The 24,046-nt window shown below is 31.3% G+C and overlaps 1 protein-coding gene and 1 long non-coding RNA gene across 2 annotated transcripts; one reads left to right on the top strand and one right to left on the bottom strand.

Annotated features, from left to right (window-relative positions):
- The first annotated feature begins 6,223 nt into the window (after window positions 1–6,223).
- On the top strand, window positions 6,224–16,229 carry LOC134681166 (oocyte zinc finger protein XlCOF6-like). Its single transcript, XM_063540645.1, has 2 exons — window positions 6,224–6,318; window positions 11,929–16,229. Exon 2 carries the CDS (start codon window positions 12,138–12,140, stop codon window positions 14,778–14,780), a length of 2,643 nt encoding a protein of 880 aa, XP_063396715.1. The 5' UTR covers window positions 6,224–6,318; window positions 11,929–12,137; the 3' UTR covers window positions 14,781–16,229.
- Window positions 16,230–19,373: 3,144 nt separating this feature from the next.
- On the bottom strand, window positions 19,374–23,802 carry LOC134681992 (uncharacterized). The gene is made up of 4 exons (XR_010100747.1): window positions 23,692–23,802; window positions 22,921–23,106; window positions 20,730–21,175; window positions 19,374–19,641 (listed from the first exon to the last, which is right to left on the bottom strand). It is a non-coding gene; the product is annotated as an uncharacterized LOC134681992 (long non-coding RNA).
- Between the last annotated feature and the right edge of the window lie 244 nt (window positions 23,803–24,046).

Raw genomic sequence — 24,046 nt, 5'->3', positions numbered from 1 at the left:
CTACTGGGCCAAATACTTCCAAACTGTAACTGAATGTTCCTTAGGGTATCTAGTTTGTAATTTGTATCCGAAGTTTTGATCTATCAACAAACATGGTTGCCATTGCTAAAAATAGAACATAGGGGTCAAATGCAGTTTTTGGCTTATAACTCAAAAGCCAAAGCATTTAGAGCAAATCTTACATGGGGTAATATTGTTTATCAGGTCAAGATATATCTGCCCTGAAATTTTTAGATGAATCAGACAACCCATTGTTGGGTTGCTGCCCCTGAATTGGTAATTTTAAGGAAATTTTGCTGTTTTTGGTTATATCTTGAATATTATTATAGATAGAGATAAACTGTAAACAGCAATAATGTTCAGCAAAGTAAGATTTACAAATAAGTCAACATGACGGAAATGGTCAGTTGACCCCTTTAGGAGTTATTGCCCATTATAGTCAATTTTTAACCATTTTTCGTAAATCTTAGTAATCTTTTACAAAAATCTTCTCCTCTGAAACTACTGGACAAAATACTTCCAAACTGCAACTGAATGTTCCTTAGGGTATCTTGTTTGTAAATTGTATCAGAAGTTTTGATCTATCAACAAACATGGTCGCCATTGCTAAAAATAGAACATAGGGGTCAAAAGCAGTTTTTGGCTTATAACTCAAAAACCAAAGCATCAAGAGCAAATCTGACATAGTGTAATATTGTTTATCAGGTCAAGATCTATCTGCCCTGAAATTTTCAGATGAATCAGACAACCCGTTGTTGGGTTGCTGCCCCTGAATTGGTAATTTTAAGGAAATTTTGCTTTTTTTGTTTATTATTTTGAATATTATTATAGATAGAGATTAACTGTAAACAGCAATAATGTTCAGCAAAGTAAGATCTACAAATGAGTCAATTTGACCAAAATTGTCAATTGACCGCTTAAGGAGACTGCCCTTTAAAGACTTTTTTCACAATTTGTTCATCATGTTGACTTACTTTAAAAGTAAGTTTTTATTTTTTACAGGTCAAGAAACATAGCTCCTATGGCTAAAATAGAACATAGGAGAAAATGATTATTTTTTTTGGCTTTTGAAGAAAATAGGACAATCCAAAGAACATTTAAATAAATTGAAAAGCCAAAATAATCATTGATGAGAGATTTAACCAAAAGAATTAAGGTGAGCGATTCAGGCTCTTGAGAGCCTCTTGTTTCAAGATGCTAGACAGAAGTCTGAACATGTTATAAAGGCTATCTGCAGATGTTTGTTTCAAGTAACGATTAGCATCCATGCTGAGATTAGATTTAACTACTTGTACAAATAGGAAGAATAAAATTGAGAATGGAAATGGGGAATGTATCAAAGAGACAACAACCCGACCATAGAAAACAACAGCAGAAGGTCACCAATAGGTCTTCAATGTAGCGAGAAATTCCCTCACCCGGAGGCATTGAATTTAACTGATAATGGCCATTTGGTGACATGGAAAAATGAAAATTCAACATCTACTTTCAGTTTAGAAATTGGTCAATTAGGTGAGGATGGTGACTTGTCTTGCTGATGCAACCCCAAGAGAAGTTTGGCATTTTCAAAAAATATGCATATAATAGTTGAATCTTGATTCTGTAACTGATTCTGTTCTTTTACACCAAGTATTGTGTTTTGGTAGCAGATTGATTGCTGTAACTACAAGGTATTGATTAAATGAATAAGAAACAGTTTGGTTAATGGTTACCTCTCAAGGCAACAGTGACCTAGTTTTAACAGACCAGAATTTTTTAGCTCTGTGTTCCTGAATGACCTATATGCATTCATAAAATTTTTGAAACAATACATCTGGAAAGAGTTTATTGACCATTCATTGCAAGTTTCATCTCCCTCCATTTTTTTTAGTACATTCATTATTCTACAGCAATGTGACCTTTACTAGACCCCTTCATATAAAATTGAAATCTTTTATCAAGGGACATGCTGTAAAGGCGATGTATTAGTTGCTGGTGTATGGTAAAAAAAAACTTGGCCATATTTCAGGAATACATAAACACTCAAGTGCAGGTCAAAATAATATACAGCAATATGGTATGTTCCAACAGCAAGAGATGATAATTAATTACATAAAGTGCATGTGTGGGGCAGACAAATACACACAGTACTTAAAATGTTACAGGACTTTTAAGGATCATCATCGTACAGCGGATATAGGTACTAACCAAGCCGGCGTGAGCGACGGTAACGAAAATCTTTGTTTTGCATTGAAATTATTTTTAATACATGTGTTATTTTTCGATATTTTATCCCTAAAGAAGCGTTGTGTACGGTGTTTAGCTGACCACATTAATTTTAATGTACGGTGCATAGTTAAAGTTGTTGTACCCCGTACACAAAAACTTTATTTTCATACTCGTTTATTACCAAAAAAGTTTCTAGAAATGAGTATGATTGGTAACTATTACTTTTGCCCTGTATTAGATTTCTTTCAGATAAAACATGTAAATGTCTCAACAACTGTATCGAAATTGAAAGTTGGTGTTGACATTCACAACTATTTGCGCACCGTACAAGCAAGGATTTGTATAGTCTAACTATACAAATCCTTGGTACAAGTTAATTGTTCTTAATTAATAGAATATCAAAGTTTTTTTATGAATAGGAAAAAAATCTATGCGATCGGGAGCAGGAATTTCAAATGTTGAGAAATGTACATTGAATATTGATAAAGCAAAACAAAGATTTTCGTCGCAGTGTAATCATGGCCGCTTGGTTAGTACCTATATCCGGTGTACTGATGATACATGGAGAAACTGACGGTGAGTATGAAAATTTGATTCCTTCTGGTTTTATGAATCACAGAGCATAAAGGGTTAGTTTATAAATTAATCAAAACTATAGGATTTGCCATAATGTTTGTACAACTTCCTAGGTCAAAGGTCAAGGTCCAAAACTTTGGTTACAGTTGACATCCACATGTCCTATGTTAAAGATTGTGTCCGCTGTATATATTGAGAACCGTTATGATTTCAAAGTATATAATATATACTTGACATGTATATTAACCATCACCAGAGGGTGTGCCATAATGTAACTTGTTTGAACAAGATCCGTCTTTTGTTTATACTTGACATGTATATTAATTAACACCAGAGGTTAGTCAAAATTTATGTTCAACCCTCAGACTGCTAGGTCAAAGTTCAAGGTCAAAATTTTGGATTCAGTTGACAACCCAATGTCCTATGGTAAATATCCTGTCCTCTCTACATGTTCAGTTTTAAGAAGAAAAAAATAAAGTTTAACCACAGAGTGTAACAGGCAGAAAAACTAAGTCCATTTTTAAGTAAAATGCGGATAAACAGTTTTTTTTTACATACAATTTGTTCTGGATACAATCTTTTCATTATAAACAAACTTCTATCCAGATTTGGTAGAAATCCAGGATATTTTAAGAAAGTTATTTTTTTTAATTTTTTTATAAAAGAGTGAATGTAATGTGTGGCAGAAAAACTAAGTCCATTTATAAGTAAAACAGGACCCCCCCCCCCCCCCCACACTAAACTAACTTCTGTATAATTTCTTATGTTAATAAACTAGCTTCTATCCAAGTTTGGTATAAATCCGGCCGGATATTTTAAGAAAGTTATTAAATTTCAAATGAAAATTAACCAGAGTAAATATTTGTGGACGACGCCGATGGAAAGTAAGATCGCTATGTCCGGGTGGAATCCATGACTAATCGCCCCACTTTTTCACAAACTCGCCCCACTTTTTAAAAAAACGTCCCAATCTTGTTTACCAACTCGTCCCACTTATGAAAAGGGTAATCTCCCATTGGAAATAGGTATGATAACATATGAAAAGGGTTAAAATCCCGCTGTAATACGGCCCCACTCATGACGCAAATACATAAACCGCTTATAAAAAGGATGCTAACCCGTTGTATATCTTTGTACCTGCCCACGTCAATACCTTTGAAAACCTAAGTGAAGTGCTATAAAATCAAATTGCTGTTTTAAAAAAACTCTGTTTTTTGCAATAAAGTTGTATATAAATGTTAATCACGCATCAATTGTATGATTATGACACAATTTACAGGTCGAACGCACCTGCCACGTGAGGTCGATAAAGGGAGAGACAGTTATCCACCCCCTTTTGGGGGGATTTTGTGTTGACTACTTAGGGAATCACTGAAGCATGACTGTCACAAGCTTGTGCCGGCCGTGGAGGCACTATTATGGCAGTCAGGAATTAAAATTTCTGGATCTACCACTGCAGCACAGGCACTTGTCTCAGAACAAAATTTCCTATATATACAAGTTATGATATAATTAGGTATATGAGACAATATCTGAAAAAGTCGATTTTCCATGTCCCCAACTTCACCAGCAATTATTTTTTTATTCAACCATCTTTTTTGAAAATTTCAAGTTTCAGTATAAGCTAAATTATATAATGCACCAACCCCTGACAATTAAACACTCATTCTTATATTTCTTCCAATAAAATATTGTAATTTAAATGTTCAACCCCCCTAAAATCATGTTGTCCCCTGTGTTTTTTGGAAAACTAAATCATTCAAATAATATCCAAATTTATTAAACAGGCGTCCGATTCTCACATATATGATAAATTATATAATAAACTTGCCCCTAATTTGTCTTTTTATATTATAACTAGAGCATGTAATAAAATTTTGCAAATTTTAAGAGAAAAAAATTTGTCCCCAGGGGTGATTTCCCTCCTGTTACCACTAGGTCTTTTTTACCCGTGGAAACGTTTACAAGACCAAGAGTTATTTTCCCATTATGTATTTTGAAGAGCATCATTTTCTGAATGCATTAGTACAAAGAAATAGATGGAAAGGCGGCCAGGTTTGAAAATTCAAGCCCATCCAAGGTACGAATTTATAGAAAAATACTTTATGGTGTTCTATCCTGATATAGCCTTTTTTTTACACTTTCTGAGAATAATTTTAAGTGTGCACCACAACATTAGGTGTGTTTTTATGTCATCTTTTTAAATGTTATATGTTACAGGAAATACACTTACATTTAATGTGATAAAAAGGACAAAAACTATCGCGTAATTCCTTTCTGTTACGTTCTGTCATGTTACCAGATAAAAAGTAACAGCATAACCATCATCAGTAACAGGAAGGATGCTAATGACAATTTCAATAAAGAATCAAAAAGTTTATCTACTATATGCCAACCATTTCATTTAATTTATGATATCACCACCTTATCAAATAAATTTCAAAATAATACACAGTATATTGAATAAATAAATAGGGTTTTTCCCTTTGATAACAGCAGAGAACATTGTGCAATTCTAGTATAGTAGAAAGTAACAGCAAGGAATTTATTTTAGAATTTTTCATTACCTAGGCAGATTTTTCATCTTGCAAATACAGTTTCAAAGGATAAATGACATTGTTTGCTGTTATCTTCCAATTGTGACCAATCTATAATGATGTATTTTTCTTAAACTTTAAAATAAAGCAGAAAAATCCTTTCTGTTACCAACTCTATCCTGTTACCGTTGTCCTGTTACGCAAGACTCTTTCATGTTACCGACATATTTGACTATATTTAAGTATATTTCTAAACCTTTTGTATTGCAAATGCTAAAATCAATAATTGGCATTTGATAAACTATTGCAGGATATACTAGTAAACCACAAATAATGTCTTAAACTTATTTCTTATTCCCATTAGAAACTTTTTAAAATTGGTTCACTTTGGTAACAGGAAAGAACTTGATTTTTTTTTACCATTTTTAAAATAGCCATTGTTTTCTTATTAAACAATTGTTTGAATTACAGACAACAGTTCCTAGATCTACAATGTGTGTTCTTTGATTCGTGCTATTAAAATACCGGGTCTAAAAATATTTTTTTTTGTTTTTTCTCATTGCCAAAAAATCGAATATCTGTTCCCAAATCGGCAGTTTGTACCCTTTTGAAGTTTTCTCTGTTCAAAAATTTGAGAGACAGAGAGGGAGATTAGTTAGAAAACAGTGTTGTTTTAGGCTAGTTGCACGAAATACTTCAAATTGAAATCCCCCTCCCCCTTTTGAAATGAACAAAAGTACATCTGTCAAAAATTAAATATTCATCAATTTGTTAAGAATTTGCATATTGACAAAATCCTTGAAATCATATAACAAATAAAGTACTATCTAAAAAGGCTGTTTTGTTTTTAGTTTTTTTCCAAAATAACAGGTCCTCAATATTCCGGTGGTGCCTGTCCGTAATAGGTTTCGATTATTCCCATTCCTTATTGACTTCCGTTTGCTAATTTTGCAAACAATATTTCTTTGTAAATTGACAGTTCAGCTATATTTTCACGGTATTGGTAATTTGATGATGCCCTTCTTTATTGATATATATGTATTCCATGTACTCAAAATAGCCTTCATCATTAAAAGCCTCAAGCTTAAGTCATTTTAAAAAGTGTGGTATTAAAATACAACTGTACAATTTTCAGTCTCACCATTGGCATTGTCACTGTTTACATGGTGACTATTGCCGGCTAGTATTGGTGTAGTGCCTTATGCCTATAGCTATATATAAGTGAACACTTTGGATCTGATGATAAATTGAAAAATTTAAAAATTTACATTAATTTATAAGCTAGGTCATCTGTCGTTCCGGGTCTGTCAGCCCTGATTCTGGTTCGCCTTAGTTTCTGTTTGCCCTGATTTATTTTTTAGAATAATGTTGACATAACACAACTAAAGACTAACATGACTAAGTTATTTATATATTTAACTTTATTGAATGATACATTTTAACAATTTAAAAGTATTCAGTAACAGTTATATATATAACAAGATCAATTCCGAACTGTACTTCGCACACATTTATTTACTAAACGAATATTTTAAAACACTAAATAGAATTACTATTAGTGAAACAAATACCAAAATGGCCTAGCCAAGATCAGATGTGCATTTCATAGTGGGTCTATGTTATAGGCTTGTAAAGACAAGAAGATAACATTTGAATATTGTAACAAATCTTTGAACTGATAAAGAGAATGTAGAGTTTCACAATGAATATCAAATATCATGTATAGGTGTTACCGTTTTAAAATAAAACACTAAAATACACGCTGAAAATGGGCAAAATTTCACGTTATATTGTTTCATTTAAAATTTCGCTGTTTTTATCAATTGTTAGTTTTTAAGTGAACTTAATTTGAACTACATTATTAGTTCACTGTAATAGACAATTTATTCATCTTGGATTCTTTCTTTTACTGGTTGTTGCAACAAAAAATCTCCAGTGGTTACAAAGTTATGATAAAAAGTTGGACACTATGTGCTTGTTATGAAATTTTGTACTTTTGTTTTTAGCTTACTCAGTGTAGTGATAAAAGAGAAAAATAAATCAAATTTATGCTATTATGTATTTAGTTTTCTCTTCTAGTATATACATTATCAAAAACTACCTCATATATCAATATTGCAGTACCCTAGCTGGAGATATATGCCATCAAAGTTGGATACACAAATAAAGTGAAAAAAATGTCTTGTCCGTAGACATGCATTCCCTAGTAAACTGGAAGTATAATAACATTAATATTGCATTGCTAAGTTCCTGTTCTTTTGTAGATATGAAAACACTACTAACATTTTTTTCTACCATCTATTAAAGTCATAAGAAACCTCAAATCAAAAAAAATAATGCATATGTTTTTTATACATTGTAACTCAATGGATAGTTTTCATTATAAAACTTATGTACATATACTTTTTTCTGAGGAAAATTCTTTAATTTATTCATATTTAGAAGAAGTTTACTTTATTTTAATAGCTTGCTTCCAGCAAACAATTCCCCCGAAATATTTTCCGTATGCAAAGTGACCTCAGTGTGACCCATCTCGTAAAAATCCAGTGATCACAATACGCATGGATGTCCTTAAAATAAACTATTATCTGAATATACATGTTAAACACGTGCTCTCTTTCCATGCTTTTTTGTTTATTTTTTGTCGATTGTTGACAAACAGGTGACCATCGTTAAACTTCGGCTTCAAAACACGAACTTTAATTACATGTACCTGCCATATTTTCACAACAACACTGACTGATTGAAAAAAAAAAAGACGATTATAAGAAATTTACATGAAAAAAATGATAAATTCGTGCACAGAAGACTAAGTTTATGATGTTTGTATGCATTGGTTCAAGATTTGGAAGAACATAATTTTTCACCGGTCACTCGTTTCTTATGACTTTAATAGAGAAAAAATTTCAAAAATATGTCAGAATGTCTTGTCCGTAGACACATGTCTTGTCCGTAGACATGTCTTTTTATCAATATTGCTTGGCTGTATGGGTCTAAATTAGTCATAGGTGTTGTTTAAACATAGAAATAAATGGTAATTTAAGTGTACTCAATTTTTGTAAAATTACTTTACAGGAGTGGATTTTAAAAAGTGGCAGATTATCAGTCATAAAAAGCATACTTTATTTTACTTCAATATTGTTTATTCCAGTTGCTGCATACCTTAAAAGATTAACTAAATCAAATGAAGAAAAAGTAATTCTCTCTCTCTAACTTTATCTTTTGCGTTTCAGTATTAACAGCAGACGAGGGAATTGTCTATGGACAAGACACTTGTACATAACAAGTATTAAATTCAATTATTTGTCTGCTATGGAACTTAAATCTTATTTATAGGTGATGAAAGTTATCTATTCAAATTAAAACTCAGTATTTTCAACATACAAATGTAAATATAGTCACATTTAGTTCTAACAGATTTTTTTTTCAACTGAAATTGTCTTGTCCGTAGACATTACCACAATATATTTGTATCCAATTTCCTTGAGTTCAGCCTAATTTGAAAGGTAACATGCATGTTATTTTTTCAAGAGAACACATTTAACTATATCAAAATTTAGTTTTAGTAATAGTTTGATTGTTTTAAACATTCAGATATATGGATTTCAGTAAAAAGAATGTGTCTTCATTTTGGCTTAATCAATAAATTATTGAGATATATATAAAGAATTATGGGTACAATTTTATATTTTCCAAAATTTAAAAACACAGATTAAAATTTAATTTGTAACTTTTAATCTTAACTTTGCCAATCATCTTTGAAAGCATTTAATTGAATATCAATAAAATGTCTTGTCCGTAGACATTATCAAAATGTGTTTGTTTTCATTTTTCTGAAAGTTAAGCATCATTTGATAGATAAACCTGATAAAATGTTTGTTTTTTTCTTCAAGAGAACACTTTCAGCTATATCAAAATTAGGTTTTAATAATGCATTTCATTAAATAGGAATACAATGACTTGTCCGTAGACAAAACATATAAATTGTATTGCCAAGTTTAATTGTTTATTGTAAGAATATGAATCAAGTACTAGTTATTTTAATGTTCTATACACCAAAAGAAAGGTTTTTTTTGGAAGTTTTGTTATTTAAAGATAAGTTCAGATACAGTTTTATCAGATAAGATTAATAATCAAAGAAAGCTACTGTTGTTTGAAAATACACGCTGAAAATGGGCAAAATTTCACGTTATATTGTTTCATTTAAAATTTCGCTGTTTTTATCAATTGTTAGTTTTTAAGTGAACTTAATTTGAACTACATTATTAGTTCACTGTAATAGACAATTTATTCATCTTGGATTCTTTCTTTTACTGGTTGTTGCAACAAAAAATCTCCAGTGGTTACAAAGTATCAGTCATAAAAAGCATACTTTATTTTACTTCAATATTGTTTATTCCAGTTGCTGCATACCTTAAAAGATTAACTAAATCAAATGAAGAAAAAGTAATTCTCTCTCTCTAACTTTATCTTTTGCGTTTCAGTATTAACAGCAGACGAGGGAATTGTCTATGGACAAGACACTTGTACATAACAAGTATTAAATTCAATTATTTGTCTGCTATGGAACTTAAATCTTATTTATAGGTGATGAAAGTTATCTATTCAAATTAAAACTCAGTATTTTCAACATACAAATGTAAATATAGTCACATTTAGTTCTAACAGATTTTTTTTTCAACTGAAATTGTCTTGTCCGTAGACATTACCACAATATATTTGTATCCAATTTCCTTGAGTTCAGCCTAATTTGAAAGGTAACATGCATGTTATTTTTTCAAGAGAACACATTTAACTATATCAAAATTTAGTTTTAGTAATAGTTTGATTGTTTTAAACATTCAGATATATGGATTTCAGTAAAAAGAATGTGTCTTCATTTTGGCTTAATCAATAAATTATTGAGATATATATAAAGAATTATGGGTACAATTTTATATTTTCCAAAATTTAAAAACACAGATTAAAATTTAATTTGTAACTTTTAATCTTAACTTTGCCAATCATCTTTGAAAGCATTTAATTGAATATCAATAAAATGTCTTGTCCGTAGACATTATCAAAATGTGTTTGTTTTCATTTTTCTGAAAGTTAAGCATCATTTGATAGATAAACCTGATAAAATGTTTGTTTTTTTCTTCAAGAGAACACTTTCAGCTATATCAAAATTAGGTTTTAATAATGCATTTCATTAAATAGGAATACAATGACTTGTCCGTAGACAAAACATATAAATTGTATTGCCAAGTTTAATTGTTTATTGTAAGAATATGAATCAAGTACTAGTTATTTTAATGTTCTATACACCAAAAGAAAGGTTTTTTTTGGAAGTTTTGTTATTTAAAGATAAGTTCAGATACAGTTTTATCAGATAAGATTAATAATCAAAGAAAGCTACTGTTGTTTGAAATAACTGTGAGTTAAACATGTTCTTGTCAATTTTTTTTTCAATTAAAATGTTTGATATTCAATAATTCTTAACATATTTTGTTGTCTTTGTCATTGACCAAAAATCTGACACTGGTGACCATGTCTTAAAGGCAACCATTAAAGAAAATTATACAGTTTTTAAAAACCATTTATTTGATAAAAATATTAAATATTTCTTCCAAAAACTGCATGAAATTATATAAATGCTTCCAGTGTTAGCCTAACGATGGCAATTTTTCATAATTTAAACCATTTTTGAACCAAAATATCAAAAGAGTTTTTCCCTGAGGTGATACTCATTTTTGACTTCATGTGAAACACAAAATGCACATCTGATCTTGGCTAGGCCGAAAAACAAAGTCACACTGTTATACATTGCTCACTTGTCATCAGTGTTTTTACCCTTCCTTTTTTTTATTTTTTATATTTCAAACTGAATTTTACCCATCCAAGCTGACTATTTTATTTGAGAAAAATGTTATTCTCATTATTAATCCATCAAAAACAATTTATATAACAATCAGTGATATCAAAAGATTTCAAATTATACCTAATCAGCAATAAAATTTCAATCAACAGTAATTAAAAGTAATTATAAAATAAAGTGTAACAATGCAGCCAAGAATTTTCATATAAATTTGGCAAATATTCTGTATAAATTTAACTTTTAATAGATATACATAAATTTTAATATATATTTATTTCGTTTATTGATGTAACATATATACATATCATAAATGAATATACAGTGTGTAGGGCAGACAAACCCAGGGCGAACAGACTATCAGGTCGAACAAACTCAGTGCAAACGAACCTAGGGCAAACATGTATTCTGGGCGAACAATCCAGATACCGTTTGTCTGTGTCACACTGACACATTCTTCATTTATTTGTGATACATTTTCATTTTGTGTTATACTCAATTGAGATTGAAAACTATAGCTTGAAACTAAGAGGTAAACTTTTTGTGTTATTTATAAAGTTTTTTGTATATGATCAATGCTCAATATTAGCGGTTTTTGCGGTTGTATAAAAAATCTGTACAAATTATAATAGCCTGGGGGATAATTTTCAAATCAGACTTTTTTAAATCTACATTTTTATATTGATAAATTATATACTGCCATTGATCATTTAAAGAACAGCAAACTAATTGATAATCTGTTCCTATTTTCAGACTGTACAACAGACAATGACAGAGAAAACCGGAGAAATACTACCAATTTAAGATAATGTTGAAACTGTTCTAGAGGGCTATTTACAATGTATACCAGACAATGCCAGAGTTGATTTTTGTGGAAATTTATTAGAGAGCTTCAAATCAGGACAAAAGACATCCATGTATTTCAACTGATAAACAGAAGTTGGAGAGTTTCATTGGCCAGCATGGAAGAAAATTTGTCTGCAGGTCAAGTAAATGTACCAGTAACGCAAAATAGTTTAGTCCTTGAAAAACCAAGTCTTGGATCCGACGGTGACACAGTATCAGAGATGAAAAAAGACATTGTTGATATATTTAAATCAAAGAAAACAAACATGATAAAACAGAAGAAATCTGTGAACGGTAAAACTATTGAAATATTTCAATGTGGTATCTGTCATAAAACCTTTAACGTAAAGAAATATTTAAAATCTCATCTTTTAACTCACACTGGTATTAAAAAATTCACATGTGAAATTTGTAGTAAAAAGTTTCTTCGAAAAGTACAACTCTTGAGTCATCAAAACGTACATAAAGATGGAAAACCATTCTTTTGTGAAGTCTGTAACCAAGGTTACAGTAGTAAAAGTTATTTGAAAGCACATCTTAGGATTCATAATGGTGAACGTCCTTATCAGTGCGAAATATGTCCGAAAAGATTCACCCTCCGAGAAACACTCAAAGAACACGTTAGAATTCATACGGGAGAAAAACTCAGTACCTGTAGTGTGTGTAGTAAAGAATTTAATGACCACCGAAGACTTCGCTTACACATGAAAATACACATCGGTGATAAAAAATATAAATGTCCAACGTGTGGTAAAGGGTTTATTTTTAATTCTAGTCTTAAAACACACATTCTTATTCACAATGAGGAGAAAGCTTTTACATGTGAAACATGTAAGAAATCGTTTAAAACCAAAAATCAACTTCGTAATCACATGGTTACTCATAGCACTGAGAAAGCGTTCAAGTGTGATATCTGTAGACAGGAGTTCGCTCGAAAGTCGTATTTAGATCGACACAGTCGAATACATACAGGTGAGAAGCCTTATAAGTGTGAAAAGTGTGCAAAAGAATTTTCCACCAACACACATCTAAGACGTCATGAAAGAATACATTTGAATATCCGACCTCATGCATGTGAAATATGTGGCAAAAGTTTTGCAGAAAATTGTAAACTACAAGAACATTTTTTGACTCATACAATTACTGGCAGAAAGCCATATGAATGTCAGTATTGTGGAAAAGAATTATTGACGAAGCAGACGCTTCAAAAACATGAAAAACTTCACACAGAGACAGACGTGAAGGAGTTTGAATGTAAAATTTGTCAGAAGAAATTTAAACGTGAAGTTGACCTCGATATTCATTCTAGAATTCACACAAATATACGTCCATATAAGTGTGACTTGTGTGATAGGACATTCATTCAGAAAGGTCACTTACAAAGTCATTTAAAAACTCATGCAAATTTAAAGCCATATAAATGTGATATCTGTCATCAATGTTATCGAACAAATGAAAGTTTACAGACGCATATAAAAAGACACCAAGGGGTCAAACAGTTCTTTTGTAAAATTTGTGACAAAACATTTGTTGCAAAATGTGAATTAATTCAACACTTACGAACACACACGGATGAGAAACCTTACACATGTGAAATTTGTAAGAAATCATTCCGATCAAATAATTCTCTGAAGCAACACACACGATCCCACAAAGGGGAAAAGGAAGTGAAATGCACAGTTTGTGGGAAGGAGTTTAGTCAGAAAGGGTATCTCAAACTACATATGAAACTACATGAAGAAGATCAGCCATTCTATTGTGAAATGTGCGGTAAAAAGTTTAATTTTAAGAATCGTCTGCAAAAACACATGGAAATGCATCTGGGGATTAAGCCGTATAATTGTGACAAGTGCAGTGCTGGGTACACAAGAAAGGAGTACTTAGTAACACACATGAAAACACATGATGGGATGGAAGGTCAAAATGAGGTTAATAGTACATCTCCATCTAAAAATACTGCTGAAGTTACAAAAATGGGCAAGTCAAAGGATGGAAAAATTAAGAAAAATAAATTAAAAACACCTGCTCGTTCTAATAAAAATGGTCTCCAAAATTCCTCCATTGCGGAAAAAGAAGTTGCGGATCCTTCTATAATCACAAATCACATTCGAGAGGCTATAAATTCCGTTATAAACAATTCTGTTCATACTTCTGACTTGAAAAAGGGGGGCAAAATGTTAGGAATTACGAAAAAAGGAAGTTTAAAAATAAAGTTTAAGTTAAAGAGGAAAGAAAAATCTACAAGAGTAAGACAAAGAAAGGATAAACCTGATTCATGTACATCAAGAAATGAAATTTTTCCACTTAGTCAAGAAAAGGAGAACTTAGAAAAGGAACCAGAAATAGCAGATGATGTACAACAAGCAGTCATGAAAGAACAAGAAACAACTGAATCAACAGCTATTCCCACACAATTAACTAAATCACAGGATCCAGGACCATATCAAATTGTACCAGCAAGTGACGACCGCCAAATCAGTCTACACGATTTTAAAATTGAAGTAAATGATGATTTTGTCAATGGAACTGATAATCCAAATGATAAGTCTTTGCTTAATTACTCCAGTGAAAACAGTGGTTGCGAAAAAACATTAAAATCATACAGTGATAGTTCAGAAGATCTCATGGATATTAGCTATAGTGGAAAAGATGTTAGTTTGCCTTGTGTTAAAACTGAACCTATTGAAATTGTTGATTGTCTACAAAATGAGAGCTTTTCTGTTGAAATTAATCCATTTTATAATAATGAGAGTGCTTAATCTCTTATCCATGCAGATATATATCTTTAAAATTTAAAGTTAGGCAGCAACCATTTAATTTTTTTGGGGCTATGTTTTTTTTTTGGAAAAAAAAGTTTGTTTGACTTATCAGTTTTTGGAGAAAAAAATAATTTGTTTTTGATTCTGAGAAAAAAAACTGTTTGTTTCACCCTCAGCTGCCACTAAATGTTATGCTAAAATTGAAAGAAAAAAAATTTTTTTGACTTGTCGCGAAAAAAAATAATCGTTTTTTGTCACAGGCGAAAAACAAAGTTTGTCCAGAAAAAAAAACATAGCCCCCCCCCCCCCCCGGAAAATCAAATGGTTGCTGCCTTAAGGGATCACTATAGTGGCTATTTAAGAGTGGTGGTCCTCCAATCCTAGATGTTTAACCCCTAGCTACCTTAGTATTCTTAGATCAATGTAGATTTCCTGGACCTTTCATGGTTTTTGAGAAATAAGTTTAAAAAAATTGCTCAATCATCATGATCATGTTGATCAAAACAATTGTTGAACTGTTTTATCTTTCAATTGTTCAATTATCTTATTTTTAGAATGATTTGAAAATTTATATAATAAACATGGTAAAAAAGTAAAAGAAGAAAGATATAATCTACAAAAGTTATAGACAAAGAAAAGATACATCAAGAAATTGAAATCAATAATTTATTAATTAATGTTAAACTTTTCGGAAATCTATCATTTGGTCTTCTTTAAACACTTAAAACAAAAACTGGTTGACATGTTGAATTATAGCTTCCTTGTAAAATAAAATATTGGTATGGCCAGTTGCCATGGTTGCAAAGGAAAAAATAACATGTTATTAAGTGTATAGTTTTAAAAATTGTGTGTTAGGCATGATAGATCAAATTTTTAACTGAAGTTTTTGTAAACATCACAAATTTTTAGATATATATTTTTTTTTCATTTTCAGTCTCATAGCAAACCAAAAAATATTTTCTGAATTAGATCAACATTTAACATGTTTTATGTGTTTGAAATTTTTAAATCTAAAGAAAGTAATATATATATATCATGCATGATAAATCAATGTTTATTTTTCACAATTTTTTTTTTTTATTGAGCATGAATACACAGATATAAATAAAAATAAGGCGATGTGAAACATTGGTGTTTGGTCCAGTCACTATGGTCAAACAGCAATAAAAATATTTGTAAGAGCTCTGATTAGCATTTTTTGCTTCTTTTTAATAAATATGTTTTTTAATCCCTTTAACGCTCTGTATGAAAAGTGTGACACTATAAATCTTTCATTCTGCCTCATAAACAGGGAGTCCAGGCAGGCTATCAATTATATATATCCTCACATAGCCCTCATAATTATCTGCTTTGGCATAAAAATACTATTTATTTTCCATATCACCTTGGAAAATAGTTGGCATGATGTGATTTTAACTTTATATAATTTTGGCCATATTGAACATCCATCCATGCTTTAGTTTAGTGGTTGTCATTAGTTCATTTATATAAACTCATCATAGATACCAGGATTAAAAATTTATGTTTACACTAGACGCACATTTCGTCTACAAAAGACTTATTAGAGACGCTTAAATCAAAAAATGTTTAAAAGGCTAAATAAAGTATGAAGTTGAAGAGCATTGAGGACCAAAATTCCTAAATGTTTTCCCAAATACAGCTAAGGTTATCTTTTCCTGAAGTATGTCATATTGTTTTTATGCCCCACCTACGATAGTAGAGGGGCATTATGTTTTCTGGTCTGTGCCTCCGTTCGTCCGTCCGTCTGTGCGTCCGTTTGCTTCAGGTTAAATTTTTTGGTCAAGGTAGTTTTTGAAGAAGTTGAAGTCTAATCAACTTGGGACTTAGTACACTTGTTCCCTTTGATATGATCTTTCTAATTTTAATTCCAAATTAAAGTTTTGATCCCAATTTCACGGTCCTCTGAACATAGAAAATGATAGTGCGCGTGGGGCATCCGTGTACTTGGGACACATTCTTGTTCGTAAATTCTTTTGAACCATTATCAATTAGGGGAAGATTATTTTTTTTTATCAGTTGTAAAACCAACAGCTCATTTAACTAGGTACATTTAATATAATTTTCTAAAAAGATAATCAGATAAGGAACAACTATTTAACTTCAAAAAGGGGGCTGTGTTTTTGTTTTTTCAAAATAAATATGGCAAAAATATTGTGGTCAAGCAGATGACATTATTGACCCCTTCATTATTTTAATTTAAGAAACTGGTGCAAATAGAAAAATACAAATTTTAATATATCTGAAAAACTTTTCCCCTTTAATATTTTTATCAATAATAAAACATGGCAATAGTTTGTGAATTTACAGTATTCTGTTTATATATTATGCGCTAAAGCTAAGGAAACAAAAAGCATGTTAATGTATGAAATTGTACTTTGTACATGTATATGTATTATAATATATAAATGTTGTTGAATTTAAATAAAATGTGTTGATGTTATGTTTAGTGTCAATTTGACAAAAATCATCTTTCAAAATAATTATCAAGAATCAAAAGAATGTTTCTATGCTAGGTACTATATTTTTCTGTGAGCTGTTAAATTATAAAACATATTAGAAGTATATGTTCAAAGCAAATAAAATTGAGAATGGAAATGGGGAATGTGTCAAAGAGACAACAACCCTACCATAGAACAGACATCAGCAGAAGGTCACCAACAAGACTCAATGCTGTGAGAAATTCCCGCACCCGGAGGGGTCCTTCAGCTGGCCCCTAAACAAATATATACTAGTTCAGTGATAATGGACGCCATCCTAAACTCCGAATTGTACACAAGAAACTAAAATTAAAAATAACACAAGATTAACAAAGGCCAGAGGCTCCTGACTTTGAAAAGGGGCAAAAATGTGGCGGGTTCAAACATGTTAAAATGATTTAAAGGAGATGTATCGGTATACTTCATTCAATTAGCTACCCAAAGATAAAAGTTGCCAAGTGTTATCTTGAAATTGTGGCAGAGATCAATGAACCCACAGATAAAAGAAACCGAGATATTCAGAAGCTGTGGCTAGGTTACTTTTAGCTACCGGACAACCCATAGCTGTGACAGCTGTTTATATATCATTCCTTGTCCATAAAAGATGAGAACATATGTAACAAAGACTACAACATATTTGTCATCAAGACCAAATTAGTCGAACAATAAAAAAATATAAATACATAATTTTATTTTGGATGTAACACATCTTCTGATTGTCTGACTTTATTTTGTTATGAGCCCATATAGACATAATTTAGTCATGTGACCGTGACGCCATCAATGTTTTTTCATGGTTTTCTACGCTTTAAAATGAAATTATAAGAAATGACTGTAATATTTTTTCTGTCTATTCGAAATTACATGTTTTTGTGTTTTGGTCAGTATTTCTTGAACTGTATGCAATAGGTCTACTATATTTGGTGTATGAAATAATTGTAAGATATCCATGTCCAACTGGCAGGTGTCATCTGACCTTGATCTCATTTTCATGGTTCATTAGTCAATGTTAAGTTTTGAGTTTTGGTCTGTTTTCTAATACTGTATGCAATTGGTCATCTGTATTGTTGTATGGGAATGTCCAACTTGCTGGTTTTATTTGAACTTGACCTCATTTTCACGGTTCATGATTGCTCAGTGTTAAGTTTTCGTGTTTTGGTCTGTTAAACTATAAGGAATAGGTCAACTTTATTTGTTGTAGTATGGAAGGATAGTAAGCTGTACATGTCTGCCTGGCATGGTTCATCTGACCTTCACCTCATTTCATGATTCGTTGGTCAATGTTTAGTCTTCTTGGTTAAATCTGGGTTTTTTTATGTCCCATTTATGTCATTATGTTTTCTGGTCTGTGCGTTCCCGTTTCTGGTAAAAAAAAAATTGGCCAAGGTAGGTTTTTTTATGAAGTTAAAGTCCTATCAACTTGTACGATCGTTCTAATTTTTAATGAAAATTCGAGTTTTTTCTCCAATTTCACAGTTCACTAAACATAGAGAATTATATTGCAATAGGGGCATCCCGGTACGTCTATGGACACATTCTTGTTAGACACTAAAAGTAATAAGTTAACTATTAAGTGTAATGAATGATTGTTCGGTGAACATATATTTCTTGTTTGGTTTATATGACCTTGACCTCATTTTCTTGCATCATGTTAGGACTATCAACAGAAAAGCAATGGTTAGAAAAGAAGGCCAGACATTTTAGCGTGTGCGTCCTCAACTACCTGTTTCTGACCCACGGCCATGATTAAATATGTTAAAGCTCAGCAAGCGCCTTCCGGCACCGAACCGACCGTGCGAGGGCCGAAAAGTCGGTCAATGTCGTTAAACACTTCCATATATATACATAACAAGTCGATATTGTATGCCAATCTAATAAAAAATATCGATCAATCGAACTACATCGAAAGCACATATACATATCAGCTAAACGAATTCAGCGATCCTGGATGGAGTTGTCTCTTTGGCACTCATATCACATCTTCATATATACTTAGTATATCCAGAGACATATAACGTATTATATGTCTCTGGGATATCTATATTTTAATTAGACTGAATTGTATGCCCATTTCTATTTATTTTTCCAATCAAAGCAGGATGGTGCCCGACATGCTCCTTGGTTTAGTTATGATCAACTCAATGTTTTTGCTTTTAATTTGTCTTTTAAATTGTCTTTTTAGAAATATTTATTTGCATTATGGTATAAACTGTCATAGTGATATTCAATGGTTAAAAGTCGAATAGTACTCCAAGCTAGCCAAAGAGAAGTTCCATTTTTTCTGTTTTATTAAAGTTTTTATCTGCTAATGTGGATCATAATTTTTTCTTTAAATTCATCTCAGTCGTGTCTTCGCCAAGTTCCTAAAATAAAAGAAAGTTTAACAATATTATAAAAACAATAGCAATGGGACTTTACGCTAGCCTAGATGCGAGTGATAATTCAAATGTAAACTTTTACACACTATTGCCTTTAAGCGTTTAACTTATTAACGACAAGAAGAAAGGCGACAAAAGGTTAACTCTAGTAATGGACTTATAATACTATTGAAACTTTTTGTTTTATAGAAACGAAGTCATTAATAATAGGGTACCTCAGTAGGGTACAGTTGATTATTTTATGTTATATATCAAGTTTCGATGTCAAGATTCGAAGTTCAAGATATAAGATATATATCTTATATATTATATAAGATATCATTATATATTAATTGAGATATTTTATATATGATATATATATATATAAAGGATATAAGATTTCTTATATACTAAAGTTTATAAGATATGCTTTAAATTATGTTAGATATCCTTAAAATTATGAACGATATCTTCTAAAGTTTATAAGATATCTTATATAATTAATAAGATATCTCATATACATTATAATATATCTTATATAATTTATGAGATATCCCATATTTTTTTTATATAAAGATATCTTATAAAGTATATGATATATCTTATAAACTTTATTATATATCTTACATAATTTTAAGGATATCAAACTTAATATGTAAGGTGTCTCATAACTATGTAAGATATCTTATATACTATATAAGATATCTTATATACTATATAATATATCTTATATAATAAATAAGATATCTAATATAATATTTAAGATATCTCATATAATTTATGAGATTTTCATATAATTTATGAGATATCATTAAAAAAAAATTATAAGATATCTTACAAAAAAAAGTATAAGAGATATCTTATAAATTATATAAGATATCTTATAAACTTATATAAGATATCTTATAAACTTATATAAGATATCTTATAAACTTATATAAGATATCTTATAAACTTATATAAGATATCTTATAAACTTATATAAGATATCTTATAAACTTATATAAGATATCATAAACTATATAAGATATCTAATATAATATATAAGATATCTAATATAACTTATACATACAGGGTTCTACTTTAATACTTACATCATTTTTGTCAATTGGTTAATTAGATAATAATTTATCTCCATCCACCTCCCATGAGGCCTCCTCCACCTCCGAGGTAACTTCCTCCGCCTCCCATGAAACTTCCACCTCCAAAGGGGCTTCCGCCTCCCATGAAACTTCCACCTCCAAAGGGGTCTCCGCCTCCCATGAAACTTCCACCTCCAAAGGGGCTTCCACCACCCATGAAACTTCCTCCACCTCCAAGATAACTTCCTCCACCCCCGAAGTAGTCTCCTTGTCCGCCGAAACCAGATGATGATAATCCACTTATTCCGCTGAAGCTTGGATTTCCGCCAAATGAGGAACCAAATCCTGATGATGATGTATATTGGTCGTCAATTCCCATGCCTGAGCTCCCGCCAATTGTCATAGTATGAGCCACTCCGACCAGACATACGGTCGATATAAAGAAAAAGGCGTTCATTCTGAAATGTATTATCAATGTATTTTAAACAAAATAAAGCTTATATAAATATTAAAAGAAGGACAAACGACGAGTCTCATATTTAGAAATGGGGGCTTCTGGACATTCTTATAATATTTCAGGAATATTTAGAGTTTTAGACTCCAACCTAATCTTGTATACACAAATTGAATAAAGGCACTGTTTCTATTCAAAAAAGTTAAACAACAAGCGACAAAAGTAAGACATTTAGAAAAATCAGACTCGTTACAACTCGACATTTTGATCCTATTGCTTTCTGCACATATTCGTGAATAAGTACTGATATATAATAAGAAGCACAAAAACAAATATAAGTTAGACCAATAAAACAAAAATGAAGACATATATATCATCTTCGCTCGCCAAGGCTTACGATCCACTCCCGTTCTCTCCAGAACGGGAGTGGATCGTAACCCTTGGCTAGCGAAGATGGACATATATAGACGTAACTTGGAATATGAGACAACATCAAATATTAAGTACTAAGATAAATCACAAAGTTGATAGAAGTAGCTCAAATGATTATCAGCATACTTTATGTATAGAAATTATCTTACTATGCGATTTGAAGATAAAATCTTAATGGATTAAAATGATAAATTGCTGTAAAAAAAGTTGTCCCTAATTTATGGACCAATTAGAAATTATACAAAATTACAAGTTAAGATTCGATCCAGCATTTGAACTTGTCGTTCGTTGCTGTCTTTCATAATAATTTTTAACACAAATCTGGCCTTTGGTTTTTCTTGTTAGAATTTTTTCGCATTTTGTTATGCTAGGTTATTTCATAGCTGTTATGTGTTTGTTCATTATTGAAGGACGTAAACACTTGCCTATAGTGGTTTACATCCTCCTCATTTGCTCTCTGGTGAATATGGTTGTCAATTATTGGCTATCATGCGACATATCCGTATAGTATTTTGCAAAGTGGTGAGAGTAAATTTTTGAAAAATAAAATTCTGAACAAATTTTCTGTTTGAAATTTGTATTATAGAGATATAAAAGATGTGGTGTGAGTGGTAATGAGACAACTCTCCATCCAAGTCACGATTTATGAAAGTAAACCATTATAGGTCAATGTAAGGCCTTCAACACGGAGCATTGGCTCACACCGAACAACAAGCTATAAAGGGCCCCAAAAATTACTTGTGTAAAACCATTCAAACCAACGGTCTAATTTATATAAAAAAACACAAGAAACGAGAAACTCTTATAAACCACATCAACAAACGACAACGACTGAACATCAGAATCCGATATGTATTTAGATTAATCAATCACTTGCATAAGGAATTCATGCACAGTTTTCTGTTATCTTAGCTGAAAAATCTTACTCCGACTGTAAATTTGACTTTTACTGCAACTGATATAGTTATAAAATAATACAATATTGAGAATAAAAGGGAGAAAGTAAAATGAATAGAGAAAAATAACAACAACAAAAAATCCCAAAGGATACAGAAACGAAGGACCCCCCCCCCCCCCTAACTGAATTGATAAACTGACTACCAAATTTTCACTTTTGTAAATCAGATAGAAATATCAAGGTTCAAAACCTTCGAAGTTTTTTTAAGGTTCACAAAAGACCATGACCACAACATACATCGGCAACTGTTAAATATACTGGATATACATGGTATATGCATGGAAATAGGAGGGGGTAAACAGAACTGTATAAACATACATGTATATACTAAATATAAGAATTGAAGTAAGACATCCTACCTTGTTGTTTACCAAAAGCTCCTAGTCTGGAAGTGGTTAATATTTATAGTTAAGGTTTACGACTATAGCTCGAGGACTACTTTAAATAGCTCGAGGGCTACTTTAAATCGTCCAATGGGAGAAGCCTAAATCATAAAACTTCGTACTCAATACGTCCTGGAAGTTACCCGTCACAGATAAATCATTCTGTCAAAATATAATGTTAAAATATCGGAAAATAATCCGGTTATTTCTTGTTTAAAGAAATACATGTATTTTATTTAGATATTTTGCAATAATTCTAGAATAGTTTTATAGATCAAAATGCAATATTTAAATTGCGACATCGCCATGCAAGTTAGCCAAATGGGAAATAGTTGTATACGTTTTCCAAAATTGCAAACATATTAATTCGAGAATAGTTTCAGTGTGTCAATTCGTTTAAATTAAAAGTTGTCACACGGTAATATTTCTCAGCATCCTTAATTTGTGTGTTGATGCTCGTGCGTATTATAGGTTTTCGTCGCTACTTTTCTCAGGACCCCTTCGGTGTGTAAATGCTCGTGAAGTTGGTTCTTTTTGCTGTATTGCACTTTAACATACAAAGTCTATAGAGCCGTAATAACCAATATATATGTATTAAACCAAATTCAAAAATATGAATTACTGATGAACGACGGACTAATGTGCCATGAATAGCAGAAGAATTCTATTTTGGAGATTAATAAAAAAAAAATGAATTGAAAGGGTAAAGCTTATCATATCTTCTTTATTCTGATAAATTCACTGTACCTGTACATGTAAATGGTATATTCCATTAAAGCATATATCAATTAACACAGTCAAATTTCAGGACTATTGTTGACGAACTGAAACCTGTATGTGAATGTGGTGGGACAAGGAGGCGAATATCTTTATTATATATATTTACTTACATATCAAATCACGTGACAATTGTTTAAGAGTCTAAGACTGACAGAATATAACATTAAGACTTTTATTATGGCTGGGCAGTGGCGGATCCAGCCATTTGAAAAAGGGAGGTTCCCAACCCAGGACAAAACAAGGGGGTGTTCCAACTATATGTCCCCATTCAAATGCATTGATCGTCCAAAAAAGGGGGGTTCCAACCCCCGCGGAACCCTCC

Source organism: Mytilus trossulus, chromosome 8 (genome assembly GCF_036588685.1).
Source record: "Mytilus trossulus isolate FHL-02 chromosome 8, PNRI_Mtr1.1.1.hap1, whole genome shotgun sequence".
NCBI lineage: Eukaryota > Metazoa > Mollusca > Bivalvia > Mytilida > Mytilidae > Mytilus > Mytilus trossulus.
This window is presented reverse-complemented; position numbering and strand designations above follow the sequence as displayed.

Coding starts and splice junctions, on each gene's coding strand:
- LOC134681166 (XM_063540645.1), top strand. CDS start 12,138: ATGGAAGAAAATTTGTCTGCAGGTCAAGTAAATGTACCAGTAACGCAA.